This window comes from Boleophthalmus pectinirostris, unplaced genomic scaffold (assembly GCF_026225935.1).
Source record: "Boleophthalmus pectinirostris isolate CB_2022bp ecotype Guang Dong unplaced genomic scaffold, ASM2622593v1 HiC_scaffold_18, whole genome shotgun sequence".
Lineage (NCBI taxonomy): Eukaryota > Metazoa > Chordata > Actinopteri > Gobiiformes > Gobiidae > Boleophthalmus > Boleophthalmus pectinirostris.
In genome coordinates, this window is record NW_026571133.1 from 33970260 (window position 1) to 33990502 (window position 20243).

Consider the following 20243-nt stretch of genomic DNA (forward strand, 5'->3'; position numbering starts at 1 on the left):
TTCTCCTTCTCTCCTCTTTCCCTCCTTCTCTATTTCTTCCTCTCTGCATCTCTTCCTCATTTTCTCTTTTCCTCAGTCTCTTTTCTCTCTCGCTCCTCTTCGTCTATCTCTCCTGTTCTCTCTTCCCCGTTTCTCCCTCCTTCCCTTTCCCCTTCTATCTCTCCGTCCTATACCAACCGTTCTCTCTCTCTCTGTTACTGACGTGGAACAGCAGGGGAAGACAAACGCAGTGTAATGAGCAGCCATAAGGATGCCCAGGACACTAGTTCAGCAGAGTTCACTATAGGAGAAGACTGGGCTGTTCAGGTTTGTGTTTTTAGAAAGAACAGGACAAGGCAGTTGTTGGCACACATTTATTTTAGTGGTAAATTGTTACATACAGGCTGCAAGGTACTGTACTAACCTGGAACACAGAAAAATGATACTGAAAACTATACTGTAAGTTAATTTTACCTTTTTTAAAAATTTGAGTAGATTCAGCTTGACAAGTAAAATGATCTACCAGTGGAATAAGTGTGTTTTTCTATTTCAAGCAACATTCAGTTTTGTTTCTTAAGTGCAAAAAATAGTTTTTTCACATTTTAAGTACAAAAAGTCTTATTCTACTGGTGGACAATTTTACTTGTCAAGTGAAATTTACTCAAATCATGATAAAACTTTTAAAATTCAAGTCATCTTAACTTGGCTAGATTTAGTTTTTTGCAGTGTACATGGTTTTATATTCTGTCAAAAAAGGTAAAAAAATAAAATAAAATTGTCAAAGATCACTAGCCTGATTCATCAGTCGGTTTCACTTTGTGGAAACCGTCTGACCTCGCAGCATTAGGATTCGTTCGCTCGACATTAGACGGTTGCTTTTTAAAAATTTAACCAATCTCTGCTATTTGGTCGTGATGTACAGTATGTAATGCGCCGCTAACGAGGCTAACAGGTATATTAAGGTATATTTTCCCAAATCCCGTAGGAAGAAGGGCAATAACATCTTTCCTTTCTCTTTGTTTCCGGCTTTAAATGCTCAATCTTGGGAATCGTTGCCAACACAGAATGTACGGCTCTTCTCGATCAGCTGGTGCCCAAACTTGCACTTCCGGGTTCTCGCAAACCGTCTAGTGTATTCCGATTCCTGACCTAGTCACTGAAGAGAAATGAAATTGAGTGGAAGCACTAGGTGGCACCAGCCCGGCTAAAGGATCACATCAACATATAGCAAAATAATAATTAATTGTAGTTAAAGATGCACTGTGTAACTTTTCCTGTACAGAGTCAAGAAACATGCGTATCTCCATAGATTTGTTATGGGTATACCTGGAAAATTCCACTGTATAGCACTGAGGATAGATCACTCCATGGAGACCAGCGAGTGATGCCACCGGGCCAGGTTACAGGTCATATCTGTGGAGAGATGACCCTGCTCACCTATATATAGAATATATGTTTTTGAAGTTGTTTTTAAGCAAATTAAATATATAGTAAATGTAAGATATTTAAGTTTAATCCCATAATGGGGAATATTTCAGGTCCATATACCAGAAAAGTTACATAGTGTGCCTTTAAATCTGGTCACAGTTAGTGTAATAATGAGACAGACAACTGCTTCAAAAATACTGTCCCACACCAAAAACACAAAAAACACCTTGTATATATTTTAACATAGTGTAACACGTTTATTTCTATAGCCAGATGTACACTAAGGAACAGGATTTTCACAGCACAACGGCAGATTGACATTTTAAAAAACGAAACCAGATGGCACAGAGTACAAGGAAGTACAAATTACTGTCTTGGCTTGTATGTGGTTGCCCTTTTCCATTGGGAGCTTGGTTCTAGCGGGTTTCTAGTGTATGTTACTGTATACAGCTTGCCAACCAACTTTATATCCATGCACCTGGGCGAGGCAATTATCACAGCTTGTCTTCAGTTCACAATTGCAGGTTGCAAGATCGCCTGTGGCCAAAAAGTCAGTCGATACCTTTGATGGATCAAAAGAATATGATTATTTTTGTCACGGTGATCTCAAAACTACCTGTATTTTTTGTTGTTGTATGTTTGGTGTTTGTTGGTGTGTCAATTTCACCGCCCTCATCACCTCCACTGGTTCATTTCTGGTGGAAGATGCTGAGGTTTTGTTTAGTGAGGAAGAGCTATTATGCAAAATCCACTTTTCAGAGCCATAAACCATGTTATAGTTGTTTCCCCTTGCCATTTACTCAGCCAAAGTTTCTGGAGTGATTGCTGCATGTTTGAGCAATGTTTAATAATTTATTTTCAAGATACCATTTTGCTGATCAGCTCTTTTCACGACCAACAGTATATGTCCACTGCTCTGTACTTACTTCGTTCTGAAAAGTTTAAGATTCTGCAGTGTCACAGTCAGTTTGGTACAAATATTTTTAAAAATCTGCACCCAGTGTGATCTGCCACTATCCACTGGAGGTGCCAACAGCTGCTCATCTCTTTGTTGTGATCGAATTTATGGCCAACACAGTTTTCTAATGACAGTGGATTGGTTTCTTTTATTGAGATGTTTTAGATGAATATTGGGATTTAAAATGGTCAAAATATAACATAATCATCCACATGTCATAAATTATAATTATATTGCAGACACAAGCATAGGTCTGCTTTTTAAAAAATGGTCTTCAGCATTGAAACTGGAAAGCCAACTGAGAGACTCATGTGAGGCTCATTTTGCTTTATGATTGGAGGCTCATTTTGCTTTATGATTGGACAATCATTTTGAGAACCAAAACACCAAATGTAATTACAAATAAATCAGTACAGTTGTCACCAGTAAAAGTCATATTTGATATATCTACCCTGTACATGGGAATGTAGTTAGGTCATGTTTATGTCATTTCAAATCAAAATCTTACATCATGCGGTTTCTTAAAAGTACTTTAAAATCTGGGAAAGCTGCCATGTTGACCCACTGGTCCCACTGGTGACTCCAACTAAAAGGTCACTCAATACACTTCATAATCCAATCGTATCATGCTGTCTTTTTGTCGCCCAATTGCTCTTTTTTCAGTCACGCTTTCTGTTACTATGAAAACCCAACTGTTGTCGACTGTTGGTAGGGCATTACGCAAATCAAACTTCTCAAAACTGTGCCTGTATCTTGCACCATTTGGTCCCATGCAAAAGCAAAGAGGGGCGTCTGTTGGAAGTTCACAGTCATGGAGTGTGTGGGTGTGCGCTGGTTAAGCTGAGTAAAGCTGCAGCCGGCTGTTGGATCTCTGTGATCTATCCAATAAGAGGCTTACTGTCTGTACTGGGACTGACTGGGCCTGAGTCTGGGAACCATTACAGCTTATATACAGTATAGGAATCACCAAAATGTACATGTCATGAAGACTGGGGATCTTTGTAGTTCATCTGGTTAAGTGTCAGGTTGATAGTGCATATTTTAAAACCTATATGAAGGTTCCACTTTTGTCACTTCGGTAACTTTGTAAAATGTTATTTTTCAGTTGATGGGGTTGCAAAAGAATATTTTATTCTGTCAACTGGACAAATGTTTTATAGTGAACACGTTTCATGACCCATCCAAGTGGCTTCTTCAGTTCTGACCGGAGTCTGGAGGATGCTTTATATCTGTCTGAAGGTTGGAGCTACCACACCTAGTTGTTTACACTGCACTGAAGGATTACAGATACAAGACACACAGACTATTGATTGGCTTAATGATTTGGGTTTTCTTGCATTTCTTCACTGACATGTGAAAGTAAAGTAGGTTATTTGTCTAACACAAATTGTTTGGTTAAATTACACACACAGGGAGACAATAGTTAAAATTCAAACATAAATGTTTTGGCTTGTTCCTCTCCATAAAGTCCTGATATGGTGTCAGACCATTTCTAGTAATTGTGTTGTATTTATTTGGTCGACTCATGTCCAGATAGCCATTGACAAGGGTCTATGTTGACTAAGACCTCCTCATTTAAATTGGATAAAATGCTAATGAATAGATTAATTTGGATTATACAAGTTGGATACCCCAGTCACCACCAAAAAGTGCATTAGTGCAGGCTGCATTATTTGTAAGTTGACACATAAAACAAGTTAAGGCATTGCCCAAGATGTGTGAAAAATTCCTTTGTCGTCCAGGTAGAATCCATGGCAAAGGAGAAATTCAATCTGTCAACTGAACAAAAGTTTATTTTCAGAACTGAAGAAGCAGCTTGGATGAGCTGCGAAAGGTATCGGACCAAATAAACTTTAGTCCAGTTGTCAAATTGAATTTCTCCTTTGCCAGGCACTGCCCAAGATAAGAGGCAGTAGGTGACACCCTTCTTCAGATCTTAAACCATGATTTGGTCAAGAGTTCCAAATTTTGCCTTTTATGCATGTTTTATGTTTATGAGGGTAGTAGAGAACCCAATGCAGACCCACATGGGAGAATCATTAAATTAAATATATCTGATATTGAGGTCTGCCAGCACTTATTAAATTCCATACATCATACAGTATGAGACAACAGGCATGCAGCAATAGACTGGCTTCAGTAGATAAGTTAGAACCACTTTGTACTTGAACAAAACCGTCTGACTTGCTGACATAAACTACAAATTAACCGTCGACAAAGCAGAGGAGCTCTTTGATTCCTAAGCACACTCAAACCGTTGAGATAACCCAAAAACAAAAGAATCCAACTAATTCGGAGACAAACGAGTGGAGAGGGGGCAGAGCGGGAAAAAAAAAAAAAAAAAAACAGATGGGGAACAAGACGAGAAGACTAAGACAAAAGCTCGTGCACAACGGCCACGGCGAGGATTGATTAATATGGGCTATTAAGCTATAACACCAGATCATAGTCTGCTCCCTGTGGCCATATTAGGGTGACATGATGAAGCGCCTGTATTAGCCATGGGAGAGTGCTAGTGATGCAGATAATAGCCACATCCCGGGAGACTTGCGGAGGGAATTAATGCTGCTGTCTAACTCACACACAACCACTGGAACACACTAGCACAAGCCTGGCTGCATCATTTACATAGACGCATTATAGAAGCTATGTATAGAGTATGGACAGAACTAACCTGCTAGCTGCTGTGTTCCAGATAAAGAGGCTGCATGAGCACTAAGTGATTCCATCCGAGTTGACTACAGAAAAATCTGAGCCTCTCTCTTTTTACTCGCTCTACATCATCCTGCTGGTTTTATTTTTTCTATTCTGTCCATAAATCAAGATATGACCAATAATAACAGACCAAGCAGGTGCCTTTGTTCCCCGAGGTCATCTACCACTAGGTGTGATTGACAGCTGTCGTGCCTTATTGCTACCTTCAGCAACGCCCCTGACAGACCTTTTTCACAATGGCTGTAAGTGCTATGATGTAGGGTAAACACTTCCAGTTAATGCTTTTCTGTGGTAAAATATCTGTGGAAATGTCTCGCTTATTTTCCACCAGCTTCACATATCTACCTAACCATCACCAAATCTTCATCTAACAAGGTCGACAAAGAATATATTCTGTCCATGAAGAATTTATCCACAACTATCAAGGTAAGAAAGACGAAAGCTTAAAGGCGAACAATGACTAGCATTAGTGAACTCCTGAGAAAAACTAATATTATGGTCATGAAAAAAACATAGTAAATCAAGTAACTTGTTCACTCAGACTAATTTTAGAATTAAAATTAAAAATCAATTTCATGATGTAACATATTAGCAAACACAGAGAGATATGTGCAGTTTAAATGCTAGACATTTGGGGTGTAACAATAACCAAAATATCGTGATATCGTAACGCCAAACGTCTGTGGGCCATCACAATATATCGAATCACAGTTTCTTTGCTTAAATTCATTGTTATGGTGCAGCAATAGCTAAAAAATACAGAGGGAACTACACTGACCATGATCCTTTGCTCCGTTTTGGTGCAAACTACATGAAGAAATAACAGTTCTAAGCACTTTTAAATCTTAGTTCTTTGAATTACGTCTTGTCAAGGCATTTTAAGAGGAAAAAGTAGCATATTCACAATTGTGTTTGCCTCCATAACATCGCAATAAATACCGAACTGTGTGATGTATATCGTGAAAATATTATACCATGAGATTTGGATATCGTTACATCCCTACTAGACATGTAATCTGTGAACATCATGAAATTTATTTAACAAGTTACTTCTTGATAAATTTATTATTATTTATGTTTTATTCATGACAATATCGTTATTTTTGCTCAAGAATAGATGCTCGTCGTTGTTCGCCTTTAAGTTTTCGTCCTTCTTACCTTGACAGTTGTGGATAAATTCTTCATTGACAAATGTGATGGTGGTGATGGGGCAGATCTGTGAAGCTGGTGGAAAATATGCGAGACATTTCCACTGATATTTTGCCATAGAAAAGCATTAGCCAGATGTAGGGGACCACCGGCATGACTCTGAAAGTTAGGACACTTTGGCCCAAAAGTGAGGACACTACCAGGGGGGTGATGAAGACAACTTATGTTGGTTGGTTGTTGTTGGGGCCAAAAAAGACGATAAAGACAGGCAAAAAAAAAAGACGGTAAAGCACTGCTTGTGTTCTCCTTGTGCCGTTCTGTGTCTGCGTGTCACTCTGACGCATCTTTACCATCTTACCTACTCACATCAATGTCAATACAGCAGAGTTTACAGAAGAAATAGTATTCTCCTTTGGTGTTCTTGCTGGCAAAATGATGCTGTGAGCACCAAGCATGTTTGAAGGGTGTCTTCCTTTTTGGCATTTACTTTTGTTCAACAGCAAACAGTTTCAGACACTGCTATTGCAGCATCGCAGGTGTAATGTGGGCAGGGGATTGTAAGGATGAGCGCAACAGTGTCGGTCGAGGGTTGGAAATGAGGACAAAATGTCAAAAATGAGGATGCATAACAGAAGTCTGGACAGAAGGCTCTAAAACCGGACTGTCCGGCCAAAATCCAGATGAATGATCACCCTAACCAGACGTGACATTTACCCTACATTGCAGCACTTCTGGCCATTGTGACAATGGTCTATTGCCCATGTGGAATTTCAAATATTGAACTTGGTTGCAAATTAGCCACTATAAATACTAGGCTTGCTGAGCTGCATTAGTCTACCACCATACTTCAACCCATTTCTATAAATATATTCTATGATATGCACAGACAAAAAAAAAGATGGCCATTTATTTTAGTTGTGTTATGGTGACGTTTACTGATAATACCCACAACGGCACAATAATCCTTTTCTTCCTCAGACAGGTACACCACCCCCCACTGACACTAAATGCGAATACAGCGTTTAACAATTTGGCGTTCCTTTTGTGCCTGTTGTGGTAGGAGGAAATAAAGTACAAGTGAAGGGGATTATACTGCTATCTGTATCCTCACACACGCACAGGCACCTTTCATAGTTTCCGTGCCAGTGTTAAGCCGTCTAAAATGCCTCGCCGGAGCTCATTCTCACCAGATTTCCACGCGTCTTACTCCTCCTTATAGAGAAGGGTGTTATGGGTGGTGTGATGATTTGCTGGCAGATAGAACACAAAAGCTGCGGTATGCAAGAAAACCTGAGAAGTTTGATCCATTTTAATGTGATCGTGATGAAAATTAATTGTTGCCCAAATGTTTTAGGAATGAACAAATCACAGACTAATCATACTGTGCCGTTTTACAAATGTTTAACAAATATTGAGACGAAACACCTTAACTTCACCCAAAACTACATTTCAGATAGAGCTGAAACATGCGATGACAACTTCTAGTGTTGTTTCCGACACTGGGCTTGTCTACCAAGTGTGAGAAAACCCGAAGTAAATGTGATGAGCAGTAAAATAAAGACAGCCTATGCATGTGCTGTTTGGAATCATTTTGAATTTGGCATCTTCATCTTTTGTAATCGCATGTACCCAGTTCGCTTGGAGTTGTGTGTCTCTGGGGAAATTATGAAAACGGAGGTATGGTTGTAATTGTTGATTAGCCAAACATAACGGAACGCTACAATGACATGTAGGGGAAGAAAACTGAGCAAATTTCAAATTTTTCTTAGATTTTGTCAGACTTACTACTGCGAACAGAGCCCATCGGAAGTTGTCATTGTTGTTTCCAAACGTCTTCCTGGTTTGTGACGTAAGTGTGAATAGAGCCTATTGGGTAGGACCTGAAGGACTAAAGAAGAAAATGAGGGGGGAGGAGGGGCAGGGTCTGAACATCTGAGGAAGAGTGTGATTGGTCTAACATGTGTCCATACTTCAAACTCAAAGCCAGGTAAGCAGAAACATGTGGCTGTAATCGGGGCAGTGAGTGATGACATGTAATACCTGAAATTGCAGTGGCCACTGGATACAGGACACACCAATGTTTTTGATGACAAAGCTGCAAATATAGACTTGGAACTGAATTCAGTTAGTTAAAGCTCATTCATTACGCGAAAGTTACTCTTTAAGATATGTTATAATGCTGTTACCTCATCATTGGCAAAGGAGAAATTCACTTTGTCAACTGGACAACGTTTCTTTGGTCGAATACATTTTGCAGCTCATCCAAGCTGCTTCTTCAGCTCTGAGGTTCTGAACTGGATGAGATGCGAAACATATTCAACCAAATACACTTTGTCCAGTTGACAAATTGAATTTCTCCTTTGCCATGGATTCTACGTGGACGACTAAAGGATTTTTCACTTACCTCATCATTCTTACTTGTTTGAGTAACCCTTTATTCTTAATCTTACCTCCAAAGCTCAAAATGTTCTGTTTCAACTTGTGATATCATAAAGCAGTACTTGCCAGTGATGGTGTATGGCAAGGGTCTCCAACCAATCCAAATAGCTTGCCAAGTGATTTCTGAATTCTATGTATTGCGAATAATAAGTCAAATTTGATGAATTGCCAGTGTAAATATTTGGTACACCAATACATGGATAATGGTTTATGTTTTATAAGCATCTAACTGTTCCCCATCTAAGGCTTGCCGTGGCTCTTATGTTTACTCAGTTTCTTTGCAACTACTGAAATTGAAAGCTCTCTGGTATTTTTGTTTTGTAAAGGTTGCTCACTGGAGAAAAAAAGGTTGGAGACCCCTGTTCTATGGAGTTTAAAAACACAGTTGAGCATTTCCAGTATTACCATGACATCACAAGGTGGAACAGTGTTTTCTGTTTGATAGAAGAACACAACCTAAATATGCAGAATGTGTGAGTTAAACGTGTGTGAATGAACCAAAACACAACTCAAATAACAAAATATGGGCCCTTTTAAGTAGCAAAAAAGTTGATTCACTAGTAATGTTTAGTTCCACTTTAATTAATCGTAGCTTCATTAGCATAGCATCCACAAGGGATAAGGGCTTCAATTGTTTAGTTTCCCATTGTTCATTCCCATTGCTGACAGCAGGGACAGAGGGAGCCCCAGCGCCTAAGTACTGCATTGTAAATTAAGGTGTATTTTACAAACACATGCACTATTAGAAAATGTGAAAGACTTATCCCAAGGTGTCCAGAAGCACATTTAAGGGGGAATTAAAGCCAAAAGAATGCATATTAGTTCTTTAACCTCACTTGTAACTATTGTCTTTTTCTCTTCTGCAGTGGGAGGAGATCGGAGAGGTGGACGAGGACTACGCTCCCATCCACACGTACCAGGTCTGCCGCGTCATGGAGCAGAACCAAAACAACTGGCTCCACACCAACTGGATCCTGACCGAAGGCGCCCAGAGAGTCTTCATCGAGCTCAAATTCACCCTGAGAGACTGCAACAGCTTACCGGGCGGCGTCGGTACCTGCAAGGAAACTTTCAACATGTACTACTACGAAACCAACGGCGACGATGACGAAGAGGAAGGGACATTACGAGACGGGGTCGGGATAACGGACGAAGAGGATTGGGGTCTAAAGGAAAGCCGGTATATCAAGATTGACACCATAGCGGCTGATGAGAGCTTCACCGAGCTAGACCTTGGCGATCGCGTGATGAAACTGAACACGGAAGTTCGAGATCTTGGTCCGCTGACAAAGAAGGGCTTCTACCTCGCGTTCCAGGATTTGGGAGCATGCATAGCGCTGGTGTCGGTGAGGGTGTTTTACAAGAGATGTCCGTTTTTGGTGAAAAGTCTGGCGGAGTTTCCGGACACCATTCCTGGCTCGGAGGCATCGCAGCTGGTGGAGGTGGTGGGGCGCTGTGTGAATAACTCGCTGCCGCTGTACGAGCCTCCCAGAATGCATTGCAGCACGGAGGGGGAGTGGCTAGTGCCCATCGGGAAGTGCGTGTGCAAGCCGGGATTCGAGGAGATCAATGGACTGTGTCACGGTAAGATGTTTTCTTTATTTCTTAGTTTGATATGTGCAGCATGCGGAGCTTCTATTCGACTCAAAGGTGCACTGCGTAACTTTTCAGACTGGAGATGTTATTTCTTTGCCTGTAATGCTCCACAATATATATTACACTTATACAAGATGAATTTATTCGATTATGGGTGTTTTTACCTTTAAAGACATGCATTCTTACTATGAGTGGAGTCACCTCTTCGTAGATCTCACCTGTAAATTGGCTTTGCGGCACCTCCTGCTCGTTTCTATGGAAGATTGGAAAGTTTCATGCTATATGTTGGAAAATTGTAGGTAAAGCAGCAACACCTCCTCGGAGACAAATGACTAGCAGCCAGCACTAGAAATGTTACACAGTGCACATTTCAACACCTACATCTGAGTACAGTAGCCGATCAAAAACATTTTCTATCTTGGAATTTGTATTATTTTATCCATCAGAGTAAAAACTCATTTCACATCGACTTATAGAATTGTCTAGTAGTAGATGAACATACTCAATACCAATCCAAGTCTTGATTTTATTTTCAAAACACTACACTAGGCATATTTTACTATACAAGCATTTTGAATTGCATTATTTAAAATACATATACACTTTTTTCAGGTATGTAGTGATAATTTGTTATTATAAATAATTATCAAAAAAATAACAAACTTACCTCCATGTTCTAATGTTTGCACGTGAAAGTAGTTTAAATTCCTGTTTCTACTGTGTTCATGGGTTTGTTCATTTTGACGACTGGTGCTCATTCCAATGTTTACTCTTTTGGTTTTATGTGTCAATTGTTCCCAACGATCCTCATTTGTTATCATTCTAAAACCTACTCCAAGAAGTAAAAAGCCTTCGAAATGTTCACCAGTAACACGCCACAGCACTACTCTACCTTCCAGAGTGATTTAACCTGATTTTGTTGAGTAGTAGTAGTAGTATCTTTTACAAATTACAAACATGCTACTAGTATTAGCCCTGTCATTTAAAAGTCCACTTGAATACAGATGTACACAATGCAGACGACTGTAGTCTGACTGAAGTACTTTTAATTTGTCTTAAACCACTATACATTTAAATTTTGTTAGTTATATGTCATTATTTGTAATTTAATTGTAATTATATGTACAACAGAGGGTGACAGTAGCTCACTTGGTAGAGCTTTTGTCCGCTGATTCAAAGGTTGGCTCTTCGAATCCCACTCTCGACATAAACATCTCGATTGACCGATTTATGTAATTATTTTCGGCAAGTAAGAAATATACATTCTCTTACAATCGAACATACAGCATTAATGAAATCATAGCAGAAATAACAACAACAAAAAATTAAAAAAATGGCCCAAAAAGGAGTGGGAAGAAGAAAATGTATTTAATCCCTCCCCCCTCTTCTGATCTAACACAATGAGCTTTATTTTGAAATTTTCAGACATTTTACATTAAACTATATGAACTATTTACAATTTATTTACTTTATGGGAATTTATTTATTTGTTATTCATCGTCGGTTGATCGGTCAGATTGGCGATGCGATTCCAGCTTCCACACATGAATGCTGTTGTTGTGTCCTTAGGCTAGTATCTGCGTACACTGGTGTATGAATGTGTGTGTGTGAATGGGTGAGTGGTTCCTTGATGAAAAGGTCTTTGAGTGTCTTGAAGGTGGAAAAGCGTTGTATAAAATAAGACCATTTACCAACAGTTGGAAGGAGGATGATCTGAAGATTTGGTCATGAATTGTGCTAGTTTGCATGAACTCACGTAGTTGCAGTTCCATCTTGAGATCGTAGAGATAATAAACAGTTTGAGATCTTTTGCCACACCTCCGTTTTAGTCGACTAAAACTGGCAAGACTTAATACTGTAGATCATCTCCCTTTGCTCCTGTCTGTGGCTTCCGTAAACATCCCGCTCTTCACATGTGGGAGACTGCGTTGCTTTTCCCATGCTTTGCTTTGGCTCTGCTCTGTATACATCCACATTCGCCCTTCCATCCTGCGCCAGTCTTGTTTATTTTGGTATAGCGCTGTGTTTGTTTTTAGTTCTGCGTGCTTGAGTGCGCTCCTGTTTATTCCCTTTGTAAGAGTAGCTCAGTGGGCGCCTGTGTTTTTAGCCTTGTAGCCGATTTCCCCCCGGGCCCTGCAGCACTTTGCCACTCTCAAGCTCTCTGGTTTGAGTATAGGGATGGGCCATATGCCAAAATACTGAAATCCACATTTTCTTGGAGTAGACATTAACGTAATAAGTGATCATTGTGATTTTTAAGGTCACTATATAATCGTAATTGCTTGGAGCGCCCGTGACAGTTTAGTCTACTAATTTCACTCAAACACATTTTGCTAAAACATTTCAACTCATTTTCCCCAGTTTGGACAGTTTTCATGTTTAAAATTGGAAATAGTGACGTCACACTATAACTGTTACTTAGCAAATCTCCTCTAATGAACACAGAAACTATAATTTGACAAATACAAATACAAGAAAAACACCTTTATTTTGTTGAAATAAATAGAATAGTTTTTCTTACATGTAAATTGTGCCAAACCTTTGGATAGAAATCTCTCTAGCATGATGTCATCAATGTGTTTCAACATATTTTTCAACTTTTCCACATCCGTTTCTTCTTAATTGGTGTAAAACGTATCATTTATATTTTTACGATAGTTATAATCCCACCAAATTAAATCAAAATTAGATTAGAGAATCATAAAAATCTGTCATATACGCTTTAAAATTGACAATTAAAAGCAAGAAGTTAAAACACTGCACGTGAATCATTTGAAACTTCTTCTGTAGATTTCTTAAGTAAGAAAAAAAAATACAAATGTTTCATCATGTTTCCATATAAAAATACTAATCAGTACAAAACATTTTATTCCCATTTGAGCAGGTATTGATACTAACAAAGTCACATTCACAGGACAGAAATTAACCTTTCCTGAATAGCTTTAGAGCAGAAGAGCATTATGGGACTGAGGGATTTCACAGTTATAAGGCAGCATGGTAATATAAAAGAAAGTGCTATGAGTTATACGGAATACCCTGCATGTCCTGCAATAAAACATACATCAAGGAAACAGGGAGGGTATTCAGTACACGAATAAAGGAACATAAAACAGAATGCGAGAAGGAAACAGCGAAGGCGTGCGCACGAGCGACAAAACACAAAGCGGAACAGGAACAACACAAATCAGCCATCCCTGACCTTATTATGGACTGGGACGGAGCAAACATCACTGGGACAGAGGAAAACAAACATCGCCGCTGGATTAAAGAGCCAATCAAAATACGGAAACATGCCCATGGGACTATAAACCGGGTCAAAGGGGCTTTTTTACTCTCACACACCTGGAATACTGTCCTGAGGAAGTCAGACTGCAGATGGCGCTGTCATCCTGCCTCTACCGGTGGGAAGAAAGCACCAAAACCTGTAAAAATCAGGTGACTGGACACGTCACAGGAACATCACGTGACCACTCTGAGGAAGACCGTTAGTGAGCAGTCGAAACTCAAACAAAATTCTTGGTCTGAAAAAAGAACCTAATAACACAAAATATCAAAAGACCAAATAAACCTCAGTGAACTACTATGAGTTAATGTTGAAAATCACACGTTTTTGTCTAAAGCAGGGGTGGACTAAGTCATGGGCCAAACTAAATATTTATTGAAAAATTTCAACAACATCTGCATGCTTTCTCTTCTTTTGAGATAAGTAATCTTAAACCTTTTCTTATATAAATGTATATGTATGTATATAGAAAATAAATGTTTAATAATAGTTTTGCTTAAACATTGAATCCAGAACAAGCATAATGTAAAATAGTAACAAAATTTAAAATAAATCATGTCTCTATAGCCAGTGGGCCAGCTCTAATACGTATTTGATATGATCTTGTGGGCCAAATATAATTATATCCCGGGCCAAATTTAGCCCCCGAGCCTGAGTTTGACATGTTTGGTCTACAATACTTTAAAAAAAAAATATTATTATGGTGGTGCCAGAATCAGTATTGAGTATTGGGTCTATTCCTTAGTCACGAATCAAGTCTGAAATTGTCCTACCCTGACAATACGAGCACATTCTTACTATCACCAACATCCACTCCCAACACTGCCAGCTCTCTCCTTTCCAATCTGCTTCCAAATGACTTCATCTCTAGTCTGTGTTTGTGCATCCCGAACGAGCTCTGAGTGGCATCGCAGAGAATGGGAAGATTTAGCGGTGGGAATGATCCGCTGCATGCAAAAATGGAAAGTCTGATTATGTGCGAGCTCTTGGATCTTCGGTGTCAGTCTCTCAACAAAGTCTGATCTTGTGGCTAGAGCTAATCAAGTGTCACTCCACACGCGTAATCACAAATGAAGGCGCTCTTGGCACGACTCGATGTATGCATATGAATTATGTTGGGAGTTGGAGTGAGTTGCAGTAGTTAGTTAAAAAATAAGACTGATACTGATTGCTGGTACTACATCTGTGGCGGATATACGGGATGTGTACATGTGCAGTGGTGGAATGTAATAAAGTACTGTACTTAAATTTTTGGTATCTGTATTTTACTGTACATTTAAGCTGGATACTTTTTACTTTTACTTCATTACCTTTGAGAGCAAGTATCTGTACTTTCACATCACTACATCCTTGAACTGGACTGAAAGGTAAAAGTATTTTTTATTGCATTTTAAGATATATTTTTCCCTTAACATTTAGCTTTATTACTATTGTGTACTATTTGTTATCAGTATGAATAGTCCAAATGAGGATCGAGCTTCAATTCTAGTTTTAACATAATTTAGTAAAAATACAAAAATACTGAAACATTGATATATCATGAAACTAAATTTGGGGATACAGTACGATTATCATGGGCTTCTGCATTGAGTATTTTTGTGTATCTTTTAACATTTTTTTGTGACACACTACTATTTTATCGTGTATTTATTAATTATTATTAATAATGACATTATTTGAGAGGCAGGTCCCACATTTCACATTTCTTTCATCCACATTATGTGCAATAAACACTTATAAAAACTCAATTACAAAATAAAGTGTTACAGAGCTCCAATGCAGAGTAGCTTTGTTCCATAAACACTTAGTTAAATTCATCCATCACACTTGACTAAAATCACAATAAATATTAAATATATGTAAAAACACACGCTTTTTCCAAGACAAATGTGCTAAAATCAATCGATAAATTTATTCATAAGTATGATCGCAGCTCGAACGAAGCTCCTTTTAAAATGATTCATTCTAGATCTTGGGACTAAAAGGATGAACAATCACCTCACTCGCCCATTTAACCAACTGATTCAGGGAGTTTTTGTTTTTAACAGAGACGCTCCCAAACCATGAGACCAATGAAAAAGTTAACACTGATTCCATAAACGTTTTATAGTGTCATCATGGTTTTGTTTACATGATAAAAGGACAACCTCCTCAGACAATGAAGGCGCTGGTGCCTCTTTTACACACTGCAGTACAATTATCGTCAAAGCTCAATTTTGAATCAATGAGTGTTCCAAGATGCTTATAGGCGTCCACACACTCAACAGACTGCCCTTGTATATGTGACGTCATTCTGAGGCGCACTCTTTCGAAAGTCAATAATCATATCCTTTGTTTTGGATGCGTTTAGGTGCAGATATCACTCTTCACACTGTTTTAGAAAGTCATCAACAATTGCCGCACTTGACATATTCACTGTGTATTAACTTTGCATAAATAGTGGTTTAACGAAGAAATATTGTTGCACAAAATGCATCTGTTTCTTTAAAAATGCCAAAATATCATAGAGCATCATCATCATATTGTCATAATTAGGAGTGTGAAAAAATATTGAAATATCGATATATTGTATAATTTCATTCGATGATACAGTATTGATATCATGGGCTGCTCTAGCGATATATCACCAAGAGTATTTTTAGGTATATTTTACTCATTATTTTGTGTAAGAGCTACAGTTGTGTTGACATTTTTACAGTTTTGAGTAAAATGGGCATTTTTCATATTAACTTTGCACATACTTTGTGGTTTAATAAAGATTTTTAGTATCAGCCATGATTTAGCCTTTGTTTTTCACTGAACTGTATCGAATCAATTTGAAATATATCGTAACGAATTGCATTGAATCGAAAGTGCACTGTATAGAAAAACGTATTGTTTCGTGGACTGTGTATCGAGGTATGTATCGTATCGGCAACTTCTTAACGATACCCAGCCCTAGTCATAATATCGTATCATGAGTGGTATATCGTGCGTCGTGGGTGTCGGTAGTTTAGACAGCCTTACAACAGCACTCCACTTTCTTCCAAAACCCCACATCCCCTGCAGCCTTCTTCGCTGTGATTACTGCAGTCTAATCAGAGACACAACATGGCGGTTAGACACAGAACACACATTTGAGCGCTGTGTACCCCTCGCTCCTCTGCTGGGACGTCATTAGCAGATGCGTACCAGAGGACCAGTGTCCTGCCTCCAGTCACTGCCAGTCTCTGCCCCATCACCCACTCTGCTCCACTGGGGACTCTACTCAGCTGACAGGGAGAGATGATGACTTACTCTGGACTGACTTTACTGTTCTGTTATCTGTCACGGGCAGTGCAGATATCAGCTTTGTAACACTTGGGCTATGGCAGGCAGTGTTGGAGTAAGTGTGGATTTGGTGGATACTGCAAAGGGGGCATGTAAAAGAAGACGTATCATGCTTTCTTACTGGGATTTGGTGAGACATTGTAACATATATAGACTGTTATTTTACATTTTGATCATTGTAACTTGCAATATTTATCAAGCAACTTAATATTTAGAAATGGGACATTGACTTGACGTTGACAGCTTAAAATTGGCTTATTATTGGACCCATTTATTACCATTTTGTTGTAGCAAGCATTAGATTTTAATTAGGCATTGTTTGTTTGTTTTGTTTAGTTTTTGGTTTTTTGAAATAGTGGCTATGCAAAATGTGTCTGGTTAGAATATTTTGGATAATCACAAATATGTACACAGCAGGGATGGGCGAAGGTGAAAATAGAAATTTGCTCGACAATACAGTATTATACACATGGGATAATCAATATACAACTCTGAGAAGTGAAGTGGCGTATGTATAATATGTCTCATTGATGATTCCACCTTATTGTTATCCATACCACCCTTATTTGTACAACACGTTTAAGCAACACATGGGTTATGTTTACACGGAAACGAATCACCGTATCACCGTATCAGAAACGATTTTCCATCCAGACACGTTGTTTTTGTGTTCGTAAGCCTTCTCCATCCACACAGCTTTGAGCGTATTTGTTTACGTTTTACAGAAACGAAACTTAAAACGACATGGCTAATTTGCATAAACTAAGAGTTCATAAAACAGCTTGCTCCTTGTGCTGCTGATGCGGTTCAGCTTTTGTCGGACTGAAGGACACGACTCAGTGAAATATGAGTGTTCTTTCTGTGACAGAGGGGTGTTCTGCTAACTGTGTCTGAAGTTGCAGCAGCCGATTTCGAGCCGAGGAAGAGCGTGAAAACAGTCTTTTCATGGACTAGCAAGACGTGTACTAGCAAGTAGTTCTAGCCACGCTGTTTCCCTTTTGTCTATGGTTTGTTTAAACTGTTTTCTGCAATAGTGTCACATGACCAATGTCACGAACCCAGCGAATCATGAAGGCACAAGTCACAGTGACCTGGTTCAATAAGGACGGCAACTAGAGCTCCTATGTCAGCGTATCAACATTTTCAGGCGTCCACACAGTGCCGGATCAGATCCATACTCAGATGAATTCGTGGGAGCTGGCGGCACCAGATCGTTTCGTCTCTGGAGCCGTTTTCCATCGGATTAGTGTGGACGAACACTGCATCCTCAACAAAAACGACTCAAATACATACTAACGTGGATGGGGCCATGGTTTCCAAAATGTAATAATATAGAATAATTGATATTGACTATAACATAAGAGAGCAATGCATTCTGCCATGTGTCCTTTGGCAAGACCTTTCCATCATCTTCCTACCTGTGTGTCCATTTGGTATGTAAGCGATGGTGCTGGTCATTATAGCCCCTTCTGTATGCAGCGACATCATATCGTACATAACAAATACTATATTAAGAATACTTTTGTCTTGGCTGCCATTTTCTGGGGTCTGTAAAGAAGACAACACAATCAAGGACACATTTTCACTGGGATGCTTCCTGTGAGCCTTAGCAACAGTCACTAAGAACAATTTGAAGCAGAGAAAAGGGCAAATGCCATTCTCCCCTAAATTTGTAGTGCACTTCCTGGGGGCAGTATGTGACATGTTAAAGCTAGGGTCTTTTTGTTTCGGTTTGACCCGAGGAGCAGACTGAACAAAACACTGCTGCTTGGAACAAGCCAGTGCAGAATGAGCTTAAACAAGGCATTCAGACGGTAGCTTTGTTCCAGTGTTGACAAAAGGCTGCGATTACACCAATGACACGGTAATAAAACCTGACCAGGTCACACAGTCGCACACAGGGCTCACTAATTTGTAGCTGATTTGCATGAAAATACGCTGTTAAAGTTAATATGAGGTGAAGCACGAACACGCAAAGGGGTTACTTTTTCAGACAAAGATATGACTGGGAAATTTACTAATACTTTGCTTTAAATTGTAAATTGGAACACTTTAAAAAGGAAATATCTTGTTTGCATAATTGACTCTGAATCTTAACATATTAAAATGTACAAATTGTATGTTTTTATTGTAAACATCTGCCTACCTTTATGTATAGATAAGCATAAGATTGCATTGTTTATAATCTCAGTTTAATTCATTTGGAGAGACAGCGGATGCACGTGCAGCCTGAGTGCAGAAAGTGCCACTGTGTGTGTGGTTAACATGAAGTTGCAGCACTAGTGACCGATTTGTCAAAGCCTGATCCTGTTAGATCTCAGAAGCTAAGCAAGGCCTGGCCTGGTTAGTACTTGAATGGGAGACCGCTGGGAAAAAAACAGGTGCCACAGTGGGGCGGCAGTCACAAAAACTGTCGTTGTGTCCTTAGGCAAGACACTTCACCCACACTGCCTAGTAGGAAAACGGTGTGTGTGTGAGTGATGGTGGTGGAGGTGGACGGAAGGACCGATGGCGCCGATTGGCATGGCAGCCGCTCTTCCGTCAGTATGCCCCAGGGCAGCTGTGGTTACAATAGCTTACCACCACCGGGTGTGGAGAAAAAGAAGAATGAATCTGTAAAATGCTCTGTAAAGTGTCTTTGTGACATATGTCTGTGAAAAACGCTATATAAATAAAGACTTACTTACTTACTAGTGATGTTGTCGGTGCACTAAAACCGTTTATCACCGTGCAATAAAATAAGATATGATGCCAAATGAACATTACTGAATTTGATACGTCTTAATGACCCATATGTGTTAAATGCAGGTGAGTGGGTAAATGACGAGAAGAAATGGCCCAAACTCGCCCGCAGAGTGACCGCACATCCATTTACACCTGATGGACACACCTAACCCCCACCTCCAGGAGAGCCTGAAATCCCCCAACACACTGACATGATACATGACAGTGGCTCTTTCTGCAGGCGACATGCGCAGAAACACGGGGAGTGACATAATCTGATCATCTCTCTATAAGAAATTAGAATCAAAATGGATTTCTTTTTTCCTTCTTTTCCCCTCTAAAAATAATATAATGAAGGCCGGGCCTGGTTAGTACTTGGATTTGAAACGGCAGGGAGCACCAGGTACCACAGAGGAGCTGCAGTTAATTAATTAATTAATAAGCAGTGGCTCTTGTGGAAATTGTTGTTGTGTCCTTAGGCAAGACACTTCAGCCACATAAAAAAAAAAAAAAAAAATGTGGCTGTTTGCTGCAGGTGTTCCAGTCGGTGGGAGCAGGTAGTGGGTGCTCTTGGAAAAAGGATAAAACAAAAACACAACGGACTCCAGGCGCTCCAAAGAAGTAAAAATCGCACGAGGAAAAATATAGTTAAAATCCTCGTGC

General features: G+C 39.4%; 1 protein-coding gene across 1 annotated transcript in view; it reads left to right on the forward strand.

Annotated features, from left to right (window-relative positions):
- The window catches only part of LOC110166375 (ephrin type-A receptor 5-like), a 151746-nt gene that overhangs the window by 11311 nt on the left and 120192 nt on the right, over positions 1–20243 (forward strand). Inside the window, 1 exon segment of the mRNA XM_055153197.1 lies at positions 9535–10252. Coding sequence (XP_055009172.1) covers positions 9535–10252 — 718 coding nt within the window.